Source organism: Anomaloglossus baeobatrachus, chromosome 3 (genome assembly GCF_048569485.1).
Source record: "Anomaloglossus baeobatrachus isolate aAnoBae1 chromosome 3, aAnoBae1.hap1, whole genome shotgun sequence".
In the NCBI taxonomy this organism is placed as follows: Eukaryota; Metazoa; Chordata; class Amphibia; order Anura; family Aromobatidae; genus Anomaloglossus; species Anomaloglossus baeobatrachus.
In genome coordinates this window covers 121756179-121775910 of record NC_134355.1, presented here as the reverse complement: position 1 = coordinate 121775910, position 19732 = coordinate 121756179, and the positions used below count along the sequence as shown (strand labels likewise).

At 43.3% G+C, this 19732-nt stretch overlaps 1 protein-coding gene across 3 annotated transcripts in view; it reads right to left on the bottom strand.

Moving 5' to 3' along the window:
* Positions 1–19732, bottom strand: part of SYNDIG1 (synapse differentiation inducing 1) — a 462371-nt gene that overhangs the window by 829 nt on the left and 441810 nt on the right. For 2 of the 3 annotated variants that reach the window (XM_075339413.1, XM_075339412.1), the window contains one exon: positions 1–3363. This exon is cut by the window's left edge and continues 829 nt beyond it. In XM_075339413.1, the coding sequence (XP_075195528.1) occupies positions 3205–3363 (159 nt within the window). In that variant the 3' untranslated portion in view covers positions 1–3204. The remainder of the gene's footprint in view (positions 3364–19732) is intronic. The other variant, XM_075339415.1, reaches the window with a different exon arrangement.

Genomic DNA, 19732 nt, shown 5'->3' with positions numbered 1-19732 from the left:
AAAAGCCTCTCCATGCAGGTGAGATGATCTCTTACCGGGATAGTGATCCGAGTGTATAATTATGTCTTATAATTTCATGTACTTACAAAAACACATTGGCAAGCTCTCACATGTTCAAGCTCATTATTGGGGTCATCAAATTACTCACATAAGTGTGTGGGATACAAAGATATTAAATTATTGACAAAAATATTCAACCATTATCCATGTTCTGTAGGAGAGCTGCATCGTTTAGGTGGCCAAGTCTTTGGTAATTAATTTGGGAAATCATTAATGACTAAGTTAAATAGTAAAATGTGGATTTTTGGGAAGATTTCCAAAAATCTGTAATAATAAAGTTTATATAATTTTTCATAGCGAAAGATTAAAAGAAGAATTTGTAGTATGCGATAAAGCACTTAAGTACTGAGGAGGATGATTAATAGTTTGGTAGGAAAAGACTAAATAGTCGGTGTTGTTTCAATAAACTTAGGGGCACTTTGCACACTATGACATCGCAAGCCGATGCTGCGATGCCGAGCGCGATAGTCCCCGCCCCCGTCGCAGCTGCGATATCATGGTGATAGCTGGCGTAGCGAACATTATCGCTATACCAGCTTCACACGCACTTACCTGCCCTGCGACGGCGCTCTGACCGGCAACCCGCCTCTTTATTAAGGGGGTGGGTCATGCGGCGTCATAGCGACGTCACGCGGCAGGCTTCCAATAGAAGCGGAGGGGCGGAGATGAGCGGGACGTAAACATCCCACCCACCTCCTTCCTTCCGCATAGCTGACGTGAGCCACAGGACGCAGGTAGGAGATGTTCCTCGCTCCTGCGGCTTCACACACAGCGATGTGTGCTGCCACTGGAACGAGGAACAACATCGTAACATCGGTCATTCCCAATTCATGTAAATGACCGACGCTACACCAGTGATACGATTACGATGCTTTTGCGCTCGTTAATCGTATCAAAACTGCTTTACACACTGCGATATCGCCTGCGACGCCGGATGTGCGTCACTTTCAATTTGACCCCACCGACATCGCACCTGCGATGTCGTAGTGTGCAAAGTGCCCCTTTCTTACTTTTATTTATCCAAAATGACCTTTTTATCCCAGATAATCATTCCACAGTGTCAGCCGCTGCTTGTCTCTCTTCTGTCCAACTTTTTTTCCACTGCCCGTTATCAAGTGTAATCCATCTTGAGAAGCAGAGAAGCTGAGACAGATTGCAGGAGGCCGGCTTTTATCTCTCTTCTCTTGCTCTCCTGTCAAATTCCATACAAGCCTAACAGAGAAATGGGCTTTCAGCTCAGGGAAGACATGGAACTGAATAATAGCGAGAGCAATGCATATTGGAGTTTATAAAAAGAAAGCTTCAGCTCCTATTATGGTAGAATAATTGTCTTGAATTGCAAGGTATAAAAAAAATTAGAATTTTGACATTTTCTGGACATATTGGACTGCTATAGTCACCAAAAGCAATTTTAACTTTTTTATTGTGAGAAGTGAGGACAGCAAGACCCTTCTTTTACTTTTGCTTCATTATTATGTCACGCAATCCCTTTGGCCAATCAACAGCAGTTTCACTGACAAATCAGAGATCAGAGATTTGGGGAAGTGAGAGAGCAGCAGCTGCTTTCACTTCCTCCAGATTTCAGTTACATCTGAAGGAGGGGACATTGATGAGGTGCTACTTGTTATGTTAAGAGAGCCCCAGGAAAGCCTCTGATGAAACTTCAGGAATGGCTTCTGCACCTGAGGCATGTACAGCTGCTATTATTTTATTTGAGGGAAACATAGTGATTGAGAAGGGAGTTATCTGGGTACACCCCTTTAAAGGGGCTCTGTCAGCAGGGTTTTGTTATGTAATCTGAAAACAGAATGCTGTAACAGTTAAAACCGAGAATTTAGCCCTGCATCTCTTATCTCCAAGTGTGTTTTTGTTTACCTTTAAACATAGTTTAAGATTTCTAGCTTTGACATTAGTAGACCCGGTAGAACATGATTTCAGCTCTGACTCTGCCCCTCTTTGTGATTAGCAGGTTCTGTCTTTAGAAATGTACAGTGAAAGTCATGTGTGGACGGGAGGAACTATATGGGCCCTGCTACATGATTCAGATTCTCTTTGCCTACATCATGCTGCTCTCAGATCAGTTAGCAAAAACCTACTGACAGATTCTCTTTACATTTTTCAACACCTTTTTTAAGTTCAGTGGGAAGTGCTCAGTAATTTCTATATTCACAGTAATACAGACAAGGCTGACTAATGTTGCCCACATGACTTTTAAACCCAGAATGAGCATAGATTTAAATAAGAAAACCTTAAATCATACTTAATCTTTTTCCCACAAATTAATCTGCTTGTGTCTTTCTAATCCAAAACCTGCTGATGGAATTATATGATTATTGTAACAATGTCACTTAAAAAAACATATTCATTTATAATGTTTTCTAGCAAGATATGACTCCTGAATGAATAATAAAAGTTAAATATTAGAAATAATAATATGATGTCGTTAATCTTTTCCCGTTTGATGAATGTAAAAAAATTTATATTAGAAAAAAAGGATTGCAGATCTCTGCCTACATTATGTTTTTCTTTCATTGTCATTCCAATGCAACATGTCACTGAAAAATGATGGGTTTCCGAACATGCTCAAAGTTGTTTCACTTCAACCCAATCAACAAAGGCAATGTCAAAGAAGCCCGGACAGCTTCTATTAAGATAAAAAGGGCAGGGGATCTCATGCTGTTTTTTCCTTACGACTCTGGGGGCAGACATTAATTGATTCCATCAGCCAATGAGAATGAATCATGATCATATTAACATATTGCTATAAATTTGGATTTACAAGCCAGAGACGCTGATTTACAATGGAATACATGAGCCATTTTAACCTGTTGCGATATCACATTAGCGAAACACTTACAAAAAGTGACTTCTTGGTCGACATCTGCCATGTCTTTTACAAAACCAAAACTTCCCTAGCAGTCGTCACTGGCTGTTTAAAATAACGGCAAGACATTAGAATCAGAAAAAGTAACCAATGACAAAAAAAGAATTTACATCCAAGAATGAATGAAAAGATTCCATTTCTGAACAGCGACATTCCAGTTAGAGCATGATTCTTTTCTTCTCTGTACAATTAATCAGTTCAGTCTTGTGCCTTTTTTTCTTAAGTAAGTCCTGTTTCACCAGCTATAAGCTTTTTATGGTTCATAAATGGTTGTTTTTGGATAGGTACGCTATAAGCGCTACAGCCACGCCAACATATATTCCGGTTCCTATGGTAATGGAAAGTACTGCTAAGAAGAGCGCTCTTCGGGAACTGGAACTTGCTTGATGAAAGTCACCTTTAGCCACCGCTTTGTTTGTCTGTAATGTGAAAAAAAAGCAACTTAGTGGATATTACAAGGATACAAAGGCTACAATTGCTGTACATTGTGCTAGAAAATGGATATCTCGATTCATCAAGACTGGCTTGAATACTGGTCTTGATTATGGGGTGTGTTGGAGTCAGAGGCATGCTTATTACCGAATTTGGCAGTTCAGACAAGTGGCATGCGACTGTGTGTGCCTTGCCACATGTTGTACTACTGTCAGTGAATGGAGTAAGATTTCTAGCATGTAAAATGCAACAGCTCATCATGTATTAGTCAAACTGTGGCATTATGCTCATCCCACCCCACTTACGTTGATTTTTGCGATCTGAAAATGCCAAAAGATACAAAGCTTTTGCGACTTTTCGAATAAATTTTTGACAGAATTCTTGCGAAAACCCTTTGATGGATTGGGGCCAAAGATTATTCATAAAAACAGTTTCTTATCATCCACCATAAACCTTCATGCATTTTTTACATCACTGTACTGTTGAAATAATTATTTGATCCCTTGCTGATTTGGGAGTTTACCCACTGACAAAGACATGAACAGTCTATAATTTTAAGGGTAGGTTAATTTTAACAGTGAGAAATAGAATATCCAAAATAAAATCCAGAAAACCACATTGTATAAATTATATTAATTTATTTGCATTTTGCAGAGAGAAATAAGTATTTGATCCCTCTGGGAAACAAGACTTCATACTTGGTGACAAAAACCTTAAAATCAGTCATTTTTTGTAGTTGATGATGAGGTTTACGCACGTTAGTTATACATTATGTATTATGTAGGAACAAATCAAAACCAATAAAGACCATTACTAATGGTGACGAGATGGCTTTATGTGGACATACAACTGGAAGCCATAGTCCCATTGAATCAAGTGATAATAACCTTTCAGTTACTTCTTTGCATTTCAACTAAAATAGGATTAGCCTGATGTGGTGACCAATAGGCAACACTTTTCCATTGCTGCCACATCTTTTAGTTTATACAGGCTTTGATGAAAGAGAACAAATAATATACTCAAGAAAACATACATGCATAACATGTTTAAAATCCAGACACTTGGCTCCGGCTGAACACTGTATAGGATGGGGGTCTATGAAGAAACAAAGTTATGAAGATTGTAGCCCAAAACATTGTGAAATCTTTTTAACTAAGATAATCTACTTATTTTTTGCTTCCAAGGCATAGTTGTGTATAGCCTATAAATAAAAATTGTTTGTCAGAAAACACCAAGCATAAATCTGAAGTTTTTCATCTCCGGATTAATCCGAACCTGACATGAGGATATCCCATAAAGCAGGACGGGGTAACCTTTATTTTTAGCGCTACTTTATTTGTTTGTACCACTTTCAACATCTGAAACTTATAAGAATATTACTACCTGAGACAAATTGAAAGTTTTTGATATAAATATCTGATAAGTGAGAGTTCCATTTCTAGATATTAAGGGTCCCCTGGTCCCCCATGTTTTACTTTAGGGAAAATGGATCAAGTTTTATGGATATAAGCTCAGCTATCATCATTGTAATTTATGGGACTTAATTGTCAAGTGTTTCATATGCCTCAAAAGATATGGTGGAGAGAACCACAATCATATACAACCATTTCTTCCTCTGGAGTACTAAACAGAGAGAAGTCCAAAATATGGAGAAGTCATTAGTGTCAGTGATGAGCGAATTTTCTGAAATTCAAACTTGATAGTTCACTCAACTTTGGTCTGCAGATTCAATTCACATAGATGATGCCAAAGATGGCTAAGCAAAGACTTCACTGGTTACAGGACCAAAGTGACAGGTATTGGCTGGGAAGTATTAAAGGGACTCTATCGGAAGGTTTCTCCAATGTAATCTGAAGACAGGATGCTGCAGAGTTAAAACAGAGACTTCAGCCCTGTGCCTGTTATCTCACAGTCTTTTTTTCTATATTTTCAATGTTAGTTTAAGCCTCTTATCTTCACCATTAGTGGGTCTCAGCAGCTCATGAGTTATAGTCCGTCTCTGCCCCCTTCTGTGATTCGCAGCTTCTGTGTATGGAAACATACACTGAAATCCTGGTGTGGGCAGAGGCAGCTATCATAGCTCTGCTACGTTCAAAATCTAAACTCTTTCACTGTCATAACAGCTTAACACAGTAATCTAAGTGATACATCGTTTAACTCAGTGTCTCTCTGCCTACATCATGCTGCTCTTAGATGAGTTAGCAAAAACCTGCTGATAGATTCCCTTTAATTTTTTACATTTCTTCCTGGTCTGTTTTAATCTAGCAACATAGTAGCTAGGGGCCTTATTAGGTCCACATCATGGGACATATTTGATTTTATCATGTATGTGATTTTTCAATAAAGAAGACAGAATTTTTTTAAGGAAAATTTTGGTGCTGGACCTTTCCTTTTTTCTATTTGACTTGTGGTAGCCAGCCATGTCCGCCCACCTGTGTGTCTGCAGACCTAACAGTGAGCTTTCTCCCCACTCCTGTTTCCTTTGGATTACTTAGCAAACTAGTGGCTTTCCTGGATGTCACTGAAAAGAATTGTAAGAAATTGGGATTTTCTTAAATCAAATATTGTGAAATTTTAGGTAAATTCAATATACCGCATACAAATAATTTATCTTTACTATGCACAGTATGTGGTACAGGGTTTTCTACTCAACTTAATTCAGAGATAATTCAATGGGATTAGTTAAATTCAAATTGTGTAGTTAGATTATTTTCTCATTTTATTGTATAAAAAGATTTATGCAATATGATTTTCAAGACTATGATGGAACTCATCTGGCCCCACGGCAGCTGGATCTGCACCCCTGCCATAGAAAGAACACCTTTGGCACTTGCAAATTTCTTGTCAATAATTGTGTCATCTATAAAATCCTAATAAGATTCTAAAAAACACAACCTGTTGGGAGTTGTAAAAGACTATACATGGCTATGACTTTCTAGAAAAATATAATATCACTAGGTATGGGTACTAGATTCCTGACAGTTGGGATTTGATTTTGTGATTTATTCAGATTACCCTCTATCTATCTATCCTCTGGATCAATACATAATTGGAATCGAGAAACACTGATGTACACTAACTACTTAGAATTAGAAATGAGTCAATATTTTGAAATTCAAATATGTCGACTTTCCAGAAATTTCCCAGGAAATGTAATTTGCGGTGAACCAAATCATCATAAAATGAAAATACTCCAAAGTATCTAATTGGCCTAAAAAGTATGTATGACACTATTCTCTTTTTATCCCAGTCTAATCTTATTCAATACTGTGCTATCTCACACTCGATCCATATTATTTAATAATATTAATGTATTATTATTATGTAGTTATTTTTTACTTTTTCATGGCTTTCTTTCCCTACCTTTGTGGCTAAGTTGTGAGTTATCCAGATTCACTCCAAGACAGCTGCTGCGTTTCCTGTTTCTGCTTTTATACAGACTTGATAGCCCTTCCTCATAGGCTGTGGTATACCAAATGATGCAATAGCTGAAAAGCATTAAGGTGAAGCCCGTCTGAAGTTATTTGCTTCTTAGGTCCCTGATGTAATCTTCTGTAATTTATGAAATGGCACCTGGTATTTTAGATGATTTGCATAAGAATATAGGAAATTGTTCAGCGAATTCCTAACAATTCTACACAATTTTGATTCACAGCAAACTGAATCGCTCATCCCTTACTTGCAAGTTGCAACATTCTCATTTTTAGATTTGAATGGTCTGTATTACGTGCATGTTACACCAACCACTACAATTTTATATTCATTTTTGTTCAATACTTGGTATAGTGTGTTCTACTGAACTTAATTCAGAGCACATTCAATGAGATTAGTTACCTTTAAATTGTGCACTTACATTATTTCCCATTTTATTGTATAAAAAGATTTCTGCAGTGTGATTTGAAGAAAAGTTTATAGTGGTATACCATTTTGTGTTCTTATTCTGTATGACTACTTTTATTAAATCTCTGACCAAAGAACCTCTTTATATTATTCATACCAGATTATGTCTAGTTGCGATGTGTAACTTCAATGAACAGCCCAATTGATTTTATATATAAACCTAGACGTTGCAGTTGAAAATAAAATGTGTGATCAGACTGCAAAGAAACATGGCATCTCAAGTCAAATAGCGGATATATTATTGGCAGATAGCAAATATTATAATTCAATTCAATACAGCATATAATGTTATATAAAGAAACTATGTGCATAACTAGTCACAATGAATGTGTCACAATGTTACTTTAGCATAGCGAGGATCAGGGGGCTCCTATACTGTCCCTTACGCTAGGGACCCTAGGGTATCCCTCACCTCTGGATTACTCCTAATGGTGGAGACACTGGAGTCATGTGCCTTCCTTTTCTACTAAGAAATACTAATCTATTACACCATAATACAATAATCCAGCACCAGGGAAAAAAGGCTTAATCATAAATTAAAATTTAACTTTTATTGGATCCCACATTAAAATCCATAAACAGACATATTAAAAATCTAAGAAACCCAGATTAGGTAAATATTCCTATCAATGCTCCATGAATTCACCCATCCTAATAAATGTATGTACTTAAGCCGGCGGTCTGAAGTAGAAAGTAATTTTCTCCTAAATCACTATGTATTTAGTAACATAAACTAAACTATTTTCTATTATACTTGAATTACAAAATTCCCTACAGTTCCCTAAATACACTATTTAACTGCTTTTCTATTTTTTTCACTACCTTTTGAATGACACTTTTTTTGAGAATCCCAGTGTATGGTAGGATACTCAAATGAAGCGTCATCATTGGACAGAGACTGTGATCACTGCCACATACTCTGCCCCTTCCCTCATAAAAAGTGTCATCAGTAGAGTTGAGCGCGGTTCGTGGTTCGTGGTTCTCCAGTTCTAGGCTCGAGTGATTTTGGGGCATGTTCTAGATCGAACTAGAACTCGAGCTTTTTTGCAAAAGCTCGATAGTTCTAGAAACGTTCGAGAACGGTTCTAGCAGCAAAAAACCAGCTAAATCCTAGCTTGGTTTCTGCTGTAATAGTGTAAGTCACTCTGTGAATCAAACTATTATCACATTTCAGTGTATAGTGTGCGGGAACAGCGCCTTCAGATCACTGCTGTTTGTATAATGGCGATCGCCATTTTTTTTTTTTTCTTGTCTTCCTTCCCTAAGCGCGCGCGTCTTGTGGGGCGGGCCAGCATGTCAGCCAATCCCAGACACACACACAGCTAAGTGGACTTTTAGCCAGAGAAGCAACGGCATGTGTGATAGGATGTCCATGTCACATGTCCCTGCATTATAAAACCGGACATTTTCCTCCAGGACGCCAATATCTCTTCTGCGTCTTTGGTGTCAGACATCACTGTCGCAGCTCCGTCTTGAGTCCTATCGCTGATACAGCTGTATGCGCTCCATACACAGCGCTGGACAGCTTAGGGAGAGCACTTTCTAGCAGTCCTTTTAAGGGCTCAAACCGGCAGGGTCAGAATAAGGGGTGACAAGTCCTGAAAACAGCGCCAGCGTCTGTGTAGCCAAGGTCAGGGATTTCCTCCCTGCATTTCCCTATTAGGAGGGATAGAAAGGCAGGCTTCCATTCCTCTACCCAGAGCCCCAAAATCCTGGCACTGTACCCTCCTGTCCTCTGCACACTCCAACTCATGATAACTAAGCCATTATACTAGCAAACACTCAGTGTACCTAGTGGCATCCTATACGTGGCTATTGGACTTTGCTATAGTCACACTAGTGCAAAGACATTTGCAGAGCGCGTCTGCCTGCATTGCACACTCCAACTCATGATAACTAAGCCATTATACTAGCAAACACTCAGTGTACCTAGTGGCATCCTATACGTGGCTATTGGACTTTGCTATAGTCACACTAGTGCAAAGACATTTGCAGAGCGCGTCTGCCTGCATTGCACACTCCAACTCATTATAACTAAGCCATTATACTAGCAAACACTCAGTGTACTTAGTGGCATCCTATCTGTGGCTATTGGACTTTGCTATAGTCCCACTAGTGCAAAGACATTTGCAGAGCGCGTCTGCCTGCATTGCACACTCCAACTCATTATAACTAAGCCATTATACTAGCAAACACTCAGTGTACCTAGTGGCATCCTATCTGTGGCTATTGGACTTTGCTATAGTCCCACTAGTGCAAAGACATTTGCAGAGTGCGTCTGCCTGCATTGCACACTCCAACTCATGATAACTAAGCCATTATACTAGCAAACACTCAGTGTACCTAGTGGCATCCTATCTGTGGCTATTGGACTTTGCTATAGTCACACTAGTGCAAAGACATTTGCAGAGCGCGTCTGCCTGCATTGCACACTCCAACTCATTATAACTAAGCCATTATACTAGCAAACACTCAGTGTACCTAGTGGCATCCTATCTGTGGCTATTGGACTTTGCTATAGTCCCACTAGTGCAAAGACATTTGCAGAGCGCGTCTGCCTGCATTGCACACTCCAACTCATGATAACTAAGCCATTATACTAGCAAACACTCAGTGTACCTAGTGGCATCCTATCTGTGGCTATTGGACTTTGCTATAGTCCCACTAGTGCAAAGACATTTGCAGAGCGCGTCTGCCTGCATTGCACACTCCAACTCATAACTAAGCCATTATACTAGCAAACACTCAGTGTACCTAGTGGCATCCTATACGTGGCTATTGGACTTTGCTATAGTCCCACTAGTGCAAAGACATTTGCAGAGCGCATCTGCCTGCATTGCACACTCCAACTCATTATAACTAAGCCATTATACTAGCAAACACTCAGTGTACCTAGTGGCATCCTATCCGTGGCTATTGGACTTTGCTATAGTCCCACTAGTGCAAAGACATTTGCAGAGCGCGTCTGCCTGCATTGCACACTCCAACTCATTATAACTAAGCCATTATACTAGCAAACACTCAGTGTACCTAGTGGCATCCTATACGTGGCTATTGGACTTTGCTATAGTCCCACTAGGGCAAAGATATTTGCAGAGCGCATCTGCCTGCGTTGCACACTCCAACTCATTATAACTAAGCCATTATACTAGCAAACACTCAGTGTACCTAGTGGCATCCTATACGTGGCTATTGGACTTTGCTATAGTCCCACTAGTGCAAAGACATTTGCAGAGCGCGTCTGCCTGCATTGCACACTCCAACTCATTATAACTAAGCCATTATACTAGCAAACACTCAGTGTACCTAGTGGCATCCTATCTGTGGCTATTGGACTTTGCTATAGTCCCACTAGTGCAAAGACATTTGCAGAGCGCGTCTGCCTGCATTGCACACTCCAACTCATGATAACTAAGCCATTATACGAGCAAACACTCAGTGTACCTAGTGGCATCCTATACGTGGCTATTGGACTTTGCTATAGTCACACTAGTGCAAAGACATTTGCAGAGCGCGTCTGCCTGCATTGCACACTCCAACTCATGATAACTAAGCCATTATACTAGCAAACACTCAGTGTACCTAGTGGCATCCTATCTGTGGCTATTGGACTTTGCTATAGTCCCACTAGTGCAAAGACATTTGCAGAGCGCGTCTGCCTGCATTGCACACTCCAACTCATTATAACTAAGCCATTATACTAGCAAACACTCAGTGTACCTAGTGGCATCCTATCTGTGGCTATTGGACTTTGCTATAGTCCCACTAGTGCAAAGACATTTGCAGAGCGCGTCTGCCTGCATTGCACACTCCAACTCATGATAACTAAGCCATTATACGAGCAAACACTCAGTGTACCTAGTGGCATCCTATACGTGGCTATTGGACTTTGCTATAGTCACACTAGTGCAAAGACATTTGCAGAGCGCGTCTGCCTGCATTGCACACTCCAACTCATGATAACTAAGCCATTATACTAGCAAACACTCAGTGTACCTAGTGGCATCCTATCTGTGGCTATTGGACTTTGCTATAGTCCCACTAGTGCAAAGACATTTGCAGAGCGCGTCTGCCTGCATTGCACACTCCAACTCATGATAACTAAGCCATTATACTAGCAAACACTCAGTGTACCTAGTGGCATCCTATCTGTGGCTATTGGACTTTGCTATAGTCCCACTAGTGCAAAGACATTTGCAGAGCGCGTCTGCCTGCATTGCACACTCCAACTCATGATAACTAAGCCATTATACTAGCAAACACTCAGTGTACCTAGTGGCATCCTATCTGTGGCTATTGGACTTTGCTATAGTCCCACTAGTGCAAAGACATTTGCAGAGCGCGTCTGCCTGCATTGCACACTCCAACTCATGATAACTAAGCCATTATACTAGCAAACACTCAGTGTACCTAGTGGCATCCTATCTGTGGCTATTGGACTTTGCTATAGTCCCACTAGTGCAAAGACATTTGCAGAGCGCGTCTGCCTGCATTGCACACTCCAACTCATAACTAAGCCATTATACTAGCAAACACTCAGTGTACCTAGTGGCATCCTATACGTGGCTATTGGACTTTGCTATAGTCCCACTAGTGCAAAGACATTTGCAGCACCTCTACCTGCATTGCACACTCCAACTCATTATAACTAAGCCATTATACTAGCAATTTTTGCTGCCAGTTTAAGGGCCGTAGTTGCATTGTCAGGGATATTTATTCTTTATTATTCTGCTGTTAATAAAGCTAGACCACCACTGCAATCTACACCACCTCTCAATTTTTACTACCACATTTTCAGTCCACAGTCTTGTCGCAATCAACATGAGTGGCAAAATGACAGATGCTGGTGGAAAGGGGAAGAGGCGTGGTGGAAAAGGCAAAAAAGGTTTTGTCCGTGGGGAAGGTGGCAAAGCTCCATTATCATCTGCTGAAGATAGACCATCTACCAGCAAAAGTAAGATGTCTGCTACTTACCGTGGACAATCCGATGTGCTCCCTTTTTTACGGACACGAACAACAGGAACAAAGGTAGATGATGGGCAAAAAAGGAAAATGCTTGAATGGATCTCAAGTGGTCCAACAAGTGCCCTCTCAGCCACTTCAAGTACCGCATCCAAAAAACACCAGTCCTCTGAGTTGTCATCCCAATCAAACTTGCTTTCTCCCAGCTCTGAAGTCTCCATCAGCCCTGCACAGTATGGTGGAACTGAGATGGCTGAGTCTGCAGAGCTGTTCAGTCACACTATAGCCTGGGAATCAGAGGTCTGCTCCCAAGCTACAGTGAGTACAGAACAGAAAATGGTCTGCAGTGATGCCCAGAACCTTTGTGACTCTGATTCAGGCCGTGAGGACCAAGTTTCTGAGCATAATGTTGACCCTTTGTCACAAACTGTAACACCTGTGGTTATAGACAATGAGGAACATACTGATGAAGATGAGACGCAGATACCCGATTGGGATGACAACTTAAATATTCGGTCAGGGCAAGAAGAGGCTCGGTCTGAGGGGGAGGGGAGTGCAAACACAACAATTGATGATGAAGTTCTAGATCTCACCTACTGTCAACCCACAGTCAGACACTTGAGGAGGTCAACAGAGGCGGTGGAGGAGGATGCAACCGACGACGAAGTTACTTTGCACCTTCCTGGACAGAGTCGGAGCACTGGTAGCACGTCTACAACTGCATCCTCACCCACCACTCTGCCTATGAGCATTATTCGGGGTGGATCAACAGGTCGCATGGCCTCTAAGCCTTGCCTAGCCTGGTCCTTTTTTGACATAGAAAAAGATCACCCAAATTATGTGATCTGTAAACTTTGTCATGATTCTCTTAGTAGAGGTCAAAACCTCAGCAGTTTGACAACTTCTTCCATGAATCGTCACATGAATAAATATCATAGGTCCCGGTGGGAAGCTCACCGTGCTGCAATGCGGCCTAGCGGAGCGAACCATCCACCACCTGCCCCTTCCAGTGCATCCGCGCGCTCTTCATCTTCTAGGACTGTGGGGACAGCTGTCACACCTGTTTTTCCACGCACAACTTCCACCACTGTAACCGCAACAGGCAGTTTGCTTGGTATGTCGTCAGTTGGTTTGGAAGGGGAAACAAGTGAGTGTGTACAGCTCTCTCAGACATCGATAGCACGAACGTTGGATGAAGGCAACATCATGTCTCCGCCTGCACTTTCCTCACAAACCTGCATTTTTCCAGGGACACCCTACTCAACACCGTCTACACACAGCAGCCAGATCTCTGTCCCTCAGATGTGGTCAAATAAAAGGCCACTTCCTGCGACCCATGACAAAGCTAAGAGGTTGACTCTATCCTTCTGTAAGCTGTTGGCTACCGAAATGCTGCCTTTCCGCCTAGTGGACACACAGGATTTTAGAGACCTTATGTCTGTCGCTGTGCCCCAGTACCAGATGCCTAGTCGCCACTACTTCTCTAAGAAAGGTGTGCCCGCGCTACACCAGCATGTCGCACACAACATCACCGCTTCCTTGAGAAACTCTGTGTGTGAACGGGTGCATTTCACCACCGATACTTGGACCAGTAAGCATGGACAGGGACGTTACATGTCGCTGACTGGGCACTGGGTAACTATGGTGATAGATGGTGAAGGGTCTGCTGCACAAGTCTTGCCGTCCCCACGACTTGTGTGTCAATCCTCTGTCTGTCCAAGTTCCGCCACTGCTTCTGCATCCTCCACCTCATCTGGGTCCTCCACCTCCGCCCCAAGCCTGCCTGGTCAGGCCACCAGCGTTCTCACTGCGCAGAAGGAATCACGCACCCCTCATTACTATGCTGGCAGCAGAGCGCAACGGCATCAGGCGGTCTTTAGCTTGACATGTCTTGGGAATAAGAGTCACACAGCTGAGGAGTTGTGGTCAGCTCTGCGGTCCGAGTTTAATAAATGGTTGTCTCCACTCAACCTGCAGCCTGGTAAGGCCGTGTGCGACAATGCTGCAAACCTGGGTGCGGCCCTTCGCCTGGGCAAGGTGACACACGTCCCTTGTATGGCTCACGTGTTGAACCTTGTCGTCCAGCAATTTTTAACACACTATCCCGGCCTAGATGGCCTTCTGAACAGGGCACGAAAACTGTCTGCTCACTTCCGCCATTCAAGCGCCGCAGCAGAGCGACTTGCATCGCTCCAGAAGTCTTTCGGCCTGCCGGTTCATCGCCTGAAATGCGATGTGGCGACACGCTGGAATTCAACTCTCCACATGTTACAGCGACTGTGGCAGCACCGCAGAGCCCTGGTGCAATACGTCATGACGTATAGCCTGGGCCAACGAGATGCAGAGGTGGGGCAGATCACCCTGATGGAGTGGTCTCAGATCAAGGACCTATGCACCCTTCTGCACAGTTTCGACATGGCGACGAATATGTTTAGCTCTGACAATGCCATTATCAGCATGACGATTCCAGTCATTTACATGCTGGAGCACACGCTAAACACTATTCGGAGTCAGGGGGTGGGACAACATGAAGGGGAGGAACTACAGGAGGATTCATATGCGCAAGGGACAACAACATCACCAAGGTCCAGACGTTCATCATCACCAACGCAGCAGGCATGGGACCATGGGGGACAGGGATCGACAAGGGCGCATAGTAGCAGGCGAAATGTTGAGCAAGGTGCAGGAGAACATGAAGAAATGGAGGACGCACTGTCCATGGACATGGAAGACTCAGCGGATGAGGGAGACCTTGGTCAAATTTCAGTTGAAAGAGGTTGGGGGGAGATGTCAGAGGAAGAAAGAACGGGTAGCACCTCTATGCCACAAACACAGCGTGGACTTGGTCCGCATGGCTGCGCAAGACACATGAGTGCCTTTTTGTTGCACTACCTCCAACATGACAGTCGTATTGTCAAAATTAGAAGTGATGATGACTACTGGATTGCCACACTATTAGATCCCCGGTACAAGTCCAAATTTTGTGACATAATTCCAGCCATAGAAAGGGACGCACGTATGCAGGAGTATCAGCAGAAGCTGATACTCGATCTTAGCTCGGCTTTTCCACCAAACAACCGTGCAGGTGCAGGGAGGGAATCTCCCAGTTGTAACTTGACAAACATGGGACGGTCTCGTCATCTTCAACAGTCTACCCGTACCAGTAGGACCGTATCTGGTGCTGGTAACAGCAATTTTATGGAATCTTTTCATATTTTTTTTAGACCCTCCTTTGCAAGGCCACCAGAGACAACAAGTCTGACACATAGTCAACGGCTGGAGAGGATGATACAGGAGTATCTCCAAATGAACATCGATGCCATGACTGTGCAACTGGAGCCTTGCTCCTTTTGGGCTTCAAACCTAGAAAAATGGCCAGAGCTCTCCAGTTACGCCTTGGAGATTTTGTCGTGTCCAGCTGCCAGCGTTGTCTCTGAACGTGTCTTCAGTACTGCTGGGTGTGTGCTGACAGATAAGTGCACGCGTCTGTCCAGTGACAATGTGGACAGACTGACGTTCATCAAAATGAACAAGTCATGGATCCAGAAGGAATTTACAACCCCTGTGTCATCCTGGGGAGAGTAAATGCTTGTGGATTTGGAATGTGCTTGATGCAAATCTAGCTGTGAAGTGTACAACTAGGGCACAAGTGCTGCCACTGAATGGGTGGGTGTGTGTGGGGCACAATTTTTGGAAAAAAAGGGAGACTCCGCTTGGAGTAACCCTTGCTTACATTGTTTTTAAAAGAAGCCAAGATGAACAAGTCATGGTTCAGCAAAGACTTTATCTACCTACCCCGGTGTCACGCTGGGGACGGTTAATTATGGCGTATTTTTGAATGTGCTTGATGCAAATCAAAACAACCTGTTTGCAACTGGGGCACAACTGCTGCCACTGAAGGGGTGGGTGTGTGTGGGGCCCAATTTTTGGAAAAAAGGGAGACTCCGCTTGGAGTAACCCTTGCTTGCTGTGTTTTTTAAAAGGAGCCAAGATGAACAGAGCTGGGATCAGGAAAGACTTTGCTACCTACCCCGGTGTCATCCTGGGGACGGTTAATTATGGCGTATTTTTGAATGTGCTTGATGCAAACCTAGCTGTGAATTGTACAACTGGGGCACAACTGCTGCCACTGAAGGGGTGGGTGTGTGTGGGGCCCAATTTTTGGAAAAAAAGGAAGACTCCGCTTGGAGTAACCCTTGCTTACATTGTTTTTAAAAGAAGCCAAGATGAACAGAGCTGGGATCAGGAAAGACTTTGCTACCTACCCCGGTGTCATCCTGGGGACGGTTAATTATGGCATATTTTTGAATGTGCTTGATGCAAATCTAGCTGTGAAGTGTACAACTGGGGCACAAGTGCTGCCACTGAAGGGGTGGGTGTGTGTGGGGCACAATTTTTGGAAAAAAGGGAGACTCCGCTTGGAGTAACCCTTGCTTACATTGTTTTTAAAAGAAGCCAAGATTAACAAGTCATGGTTCAGCAAAGACTTTATCTACCTACCCCGGTGTCACGCTGGGGACGGTTAATTATGGCGTATTTTTGAATGTGCTTGATGCAAATCAAAACATCCTGTTTGCAACTAGGGCCCAAGTGCTGCCACTGATGGGGTGGGTGTCTGTGTGGCCCAATTTTTGGAAAAAAGGGAGACTCCGCTTGGAGTAACCCTTGCTTGCTGTGTTTTTAAAAGAAGCCAAGATGAACAGAGCTGGGATCAGGAAAGACTTTGCTACCTACCCCGGTGTCATCCTGGGGACGGATAAGAATGGCGTATTTTTGAATGTGCTTGATGCAAATGTAGCTGTGAAGTGTACAACTGGGGCACAACTGCTGCCACTGAAGGGGTGGGTGTGTGTGGGGCCCAATTTTTGGAAAAAAGGGAGACTCCGCTTGGAGTAACCCTTGCTTACATTGTTTTTAAAAGAAGCCAAGATGAACAAGTCATGGTTCAGCAAAGACTTTATCTACCTGCCCCGGTGTCACGCTGGGGACGGTTAATTATGGCGTATTTTTGAATGTGCTTGATGCAAATCAAAACATCCTGTTTGCAACTAGGGCCCAAGTGCTGCCACTGATGGGGTGGGTGTCTGTGTGGCCCAATTTTTGGAAAAAAGGGAGACTCCGCTTGGAGTAACCCTTGCTTGCTGTGTTTTTAAAAGAAGCCAAGATGAACAGAGCTGGGATCAGGAAAGACTTTGCTACCTACCCCGGTGTCATCCTGGGGACGGATAAGAATGGCGTATTTTTGAATGTGCTTGATGCAAATGTAGCTGTGAAGTGTACAACTGGGGCACAACTGCTGCCTCTGAAGGGGTGGGTGTGTGTGGGGCCCAATTTTTGGAAAAAAGGGAGACTCCGCTTGGAGTAACCCTTGCTTGCTGTGTTTTTTAAAAGGAGCCAAGATGAACAGAGCTGGGATCAGGAAAGACTTTGCTACCTACCCTGGTGTCATCCTGGGGACGGTTAATTATGGCGTATTTTTGAATGTGCTTGATGCAAACCTAGCTGTGAATTGTACAACTGGGGCACAACTGCTGCCACTGAAGGGGTGGGTGTGTGTGGGGCCCAATTTTTGGAAAAAAGGAAGACTCCGCTTGGAGTAACCCTTGCCTACATTGTTTTTAAAAGAAGCCAAGATGAACAGAGCTGGGATCAGGAAAGACTTTGCTACCTACCCCGGTGTCATCCTGGGGACGGTTAATTATGGCGTATTTTTGAATGTGCTTGATGCAAATCTAGCTGTGAAGTGTACAACTAGGGCACAAGTGCTGCCACTGAAGGGGTGGGTGTGTGTGGGGCCCAATTTTTGGAAAAAAGGGAGACTCCGCTTGGAGTAACCCTTGCTTACATTGTTTTTAAAAGAAGCCAAGATGAACAAGTCATGGTTCAGCAAAGACTTTATCTACCTACCCCGGTGTCACGCTGGGGACGGTTAATTATGGCGTATTTTTGAATGTGCTTGATGCAAATCAAAACATCCTGTTTGCAACTAGGGCCCAAGTGCTGCCACTGATGGGGTGGGTGTCTGTGTGGCCCAATTTTTGGAAAAAAGGGAGACTCCGCTTGGAGTAACCCTTGCTTGCTGTGTTTTTAAAAGAAGCCAAGATGAACAGAGCTGGGATCAGGAAAGACTTTGCTACCTACCCCGGTGTCATCCTGGGGACGGATAAGAATGGCGTATTTTTGAATGTGCTTGATGCAAATGTAGCTGTGAAGTGTACAACTGGGGCACAACTGCTGCCACTGAAGGGGTGGGTGTGTGTGGGGCCCAATTTTTGGAAAAAAGGGAGACTCCGCTTGGAGTAACCCTTGCTTACATTGTTTTTAAAAGAAGCCAAGATGAACAAGTCATGGTTCAGCAAAGACTTTATCTACCTACCCCGGTGTCACGCTGGGGACGGTTAATTATGGCGTATTTTTGAATGTGCTTGATGCAAATCAAAACATCCTGTTTGCAACTAGGGCCCAAGTGCTGCCACTGATGGGGTGGGTGTCTGTGTGGCCCAATTTTTGGAAAAAAGGGAGACTCCGCTTGGAGTAACCCTTGCTTGCTGTGTTTTTAAAAGAAGCCAAGATGAACAGAGCTGGGATCAGGAAAGACTTTGCTACCTAACCCGGTGTCCTCCTGGGGACGGATAAGAATGGCGTATTTTTGAATGTGCTTGATGCAAATGTAGCTGTGAAGTGTACAACTGGGGCACAACTGCTGCCACTGAAGGGGTGGGTGTCTGTGTGGCCCAATTTTTGGAAAAAAGGGAGACTCTGCTTGGAGTCACCTTGCGGTGTTTTACATGACTTTAGAAGGGCGTGCCATGCCTATATCTGTGTGTCCTCCTCTTTTTCCTTGTCCAGCTGTTTTGTTTTCACATGAGTATATGTCCTTGTCACTTTCCCATGTGTTTGAGTTGTTTGTCACCTTTTGGACACCTTTGAGGGTGTTTTCTAGGTGTTTTTCTGTGTTTGTGATTGCCTGCCATTGTTTCCTATGCAGTTCGAGTTCGGTTCGTCGAACGTTCGACGAGCCGAACTCGAACGGGACCTCCGTTCGGCGAACCGGCCTCAAGCCGAACCGGGACCGGTTCGCTCATCTCTAGTCATCAGTGACGCTCGTTCCAGGGGCTGGGCTAGTCCCTACTCTGTCCCTGAACTCCGCGCACTGTCCGTTGTGCACAATGACATTGAGCACTCTGTTGCCGGCTCAGATCAGCAAGTATGAGCCAGCAATAAAGCACGTTGTTAGAATACCAGAGACCAGTGATTTTACATGTCTCTGATGACGCGCTCTGTTGCTAGCTTATTACTACTGATCTGAGCTGGGATTATACAGCGCAGTATCATTAACCCATGAAATGAGTGTCACTGATAATTGTGTTGTTTTAGGGAGGCGGCAGAAGTTGCGACCGTGACTACAGTCTCTGCCCCCTGATGATACTTCATTTGAGTATCCCTGCATTCACTGGGATTCTCAAACAAACGGTCATCAAAAAAGGAAGCAAA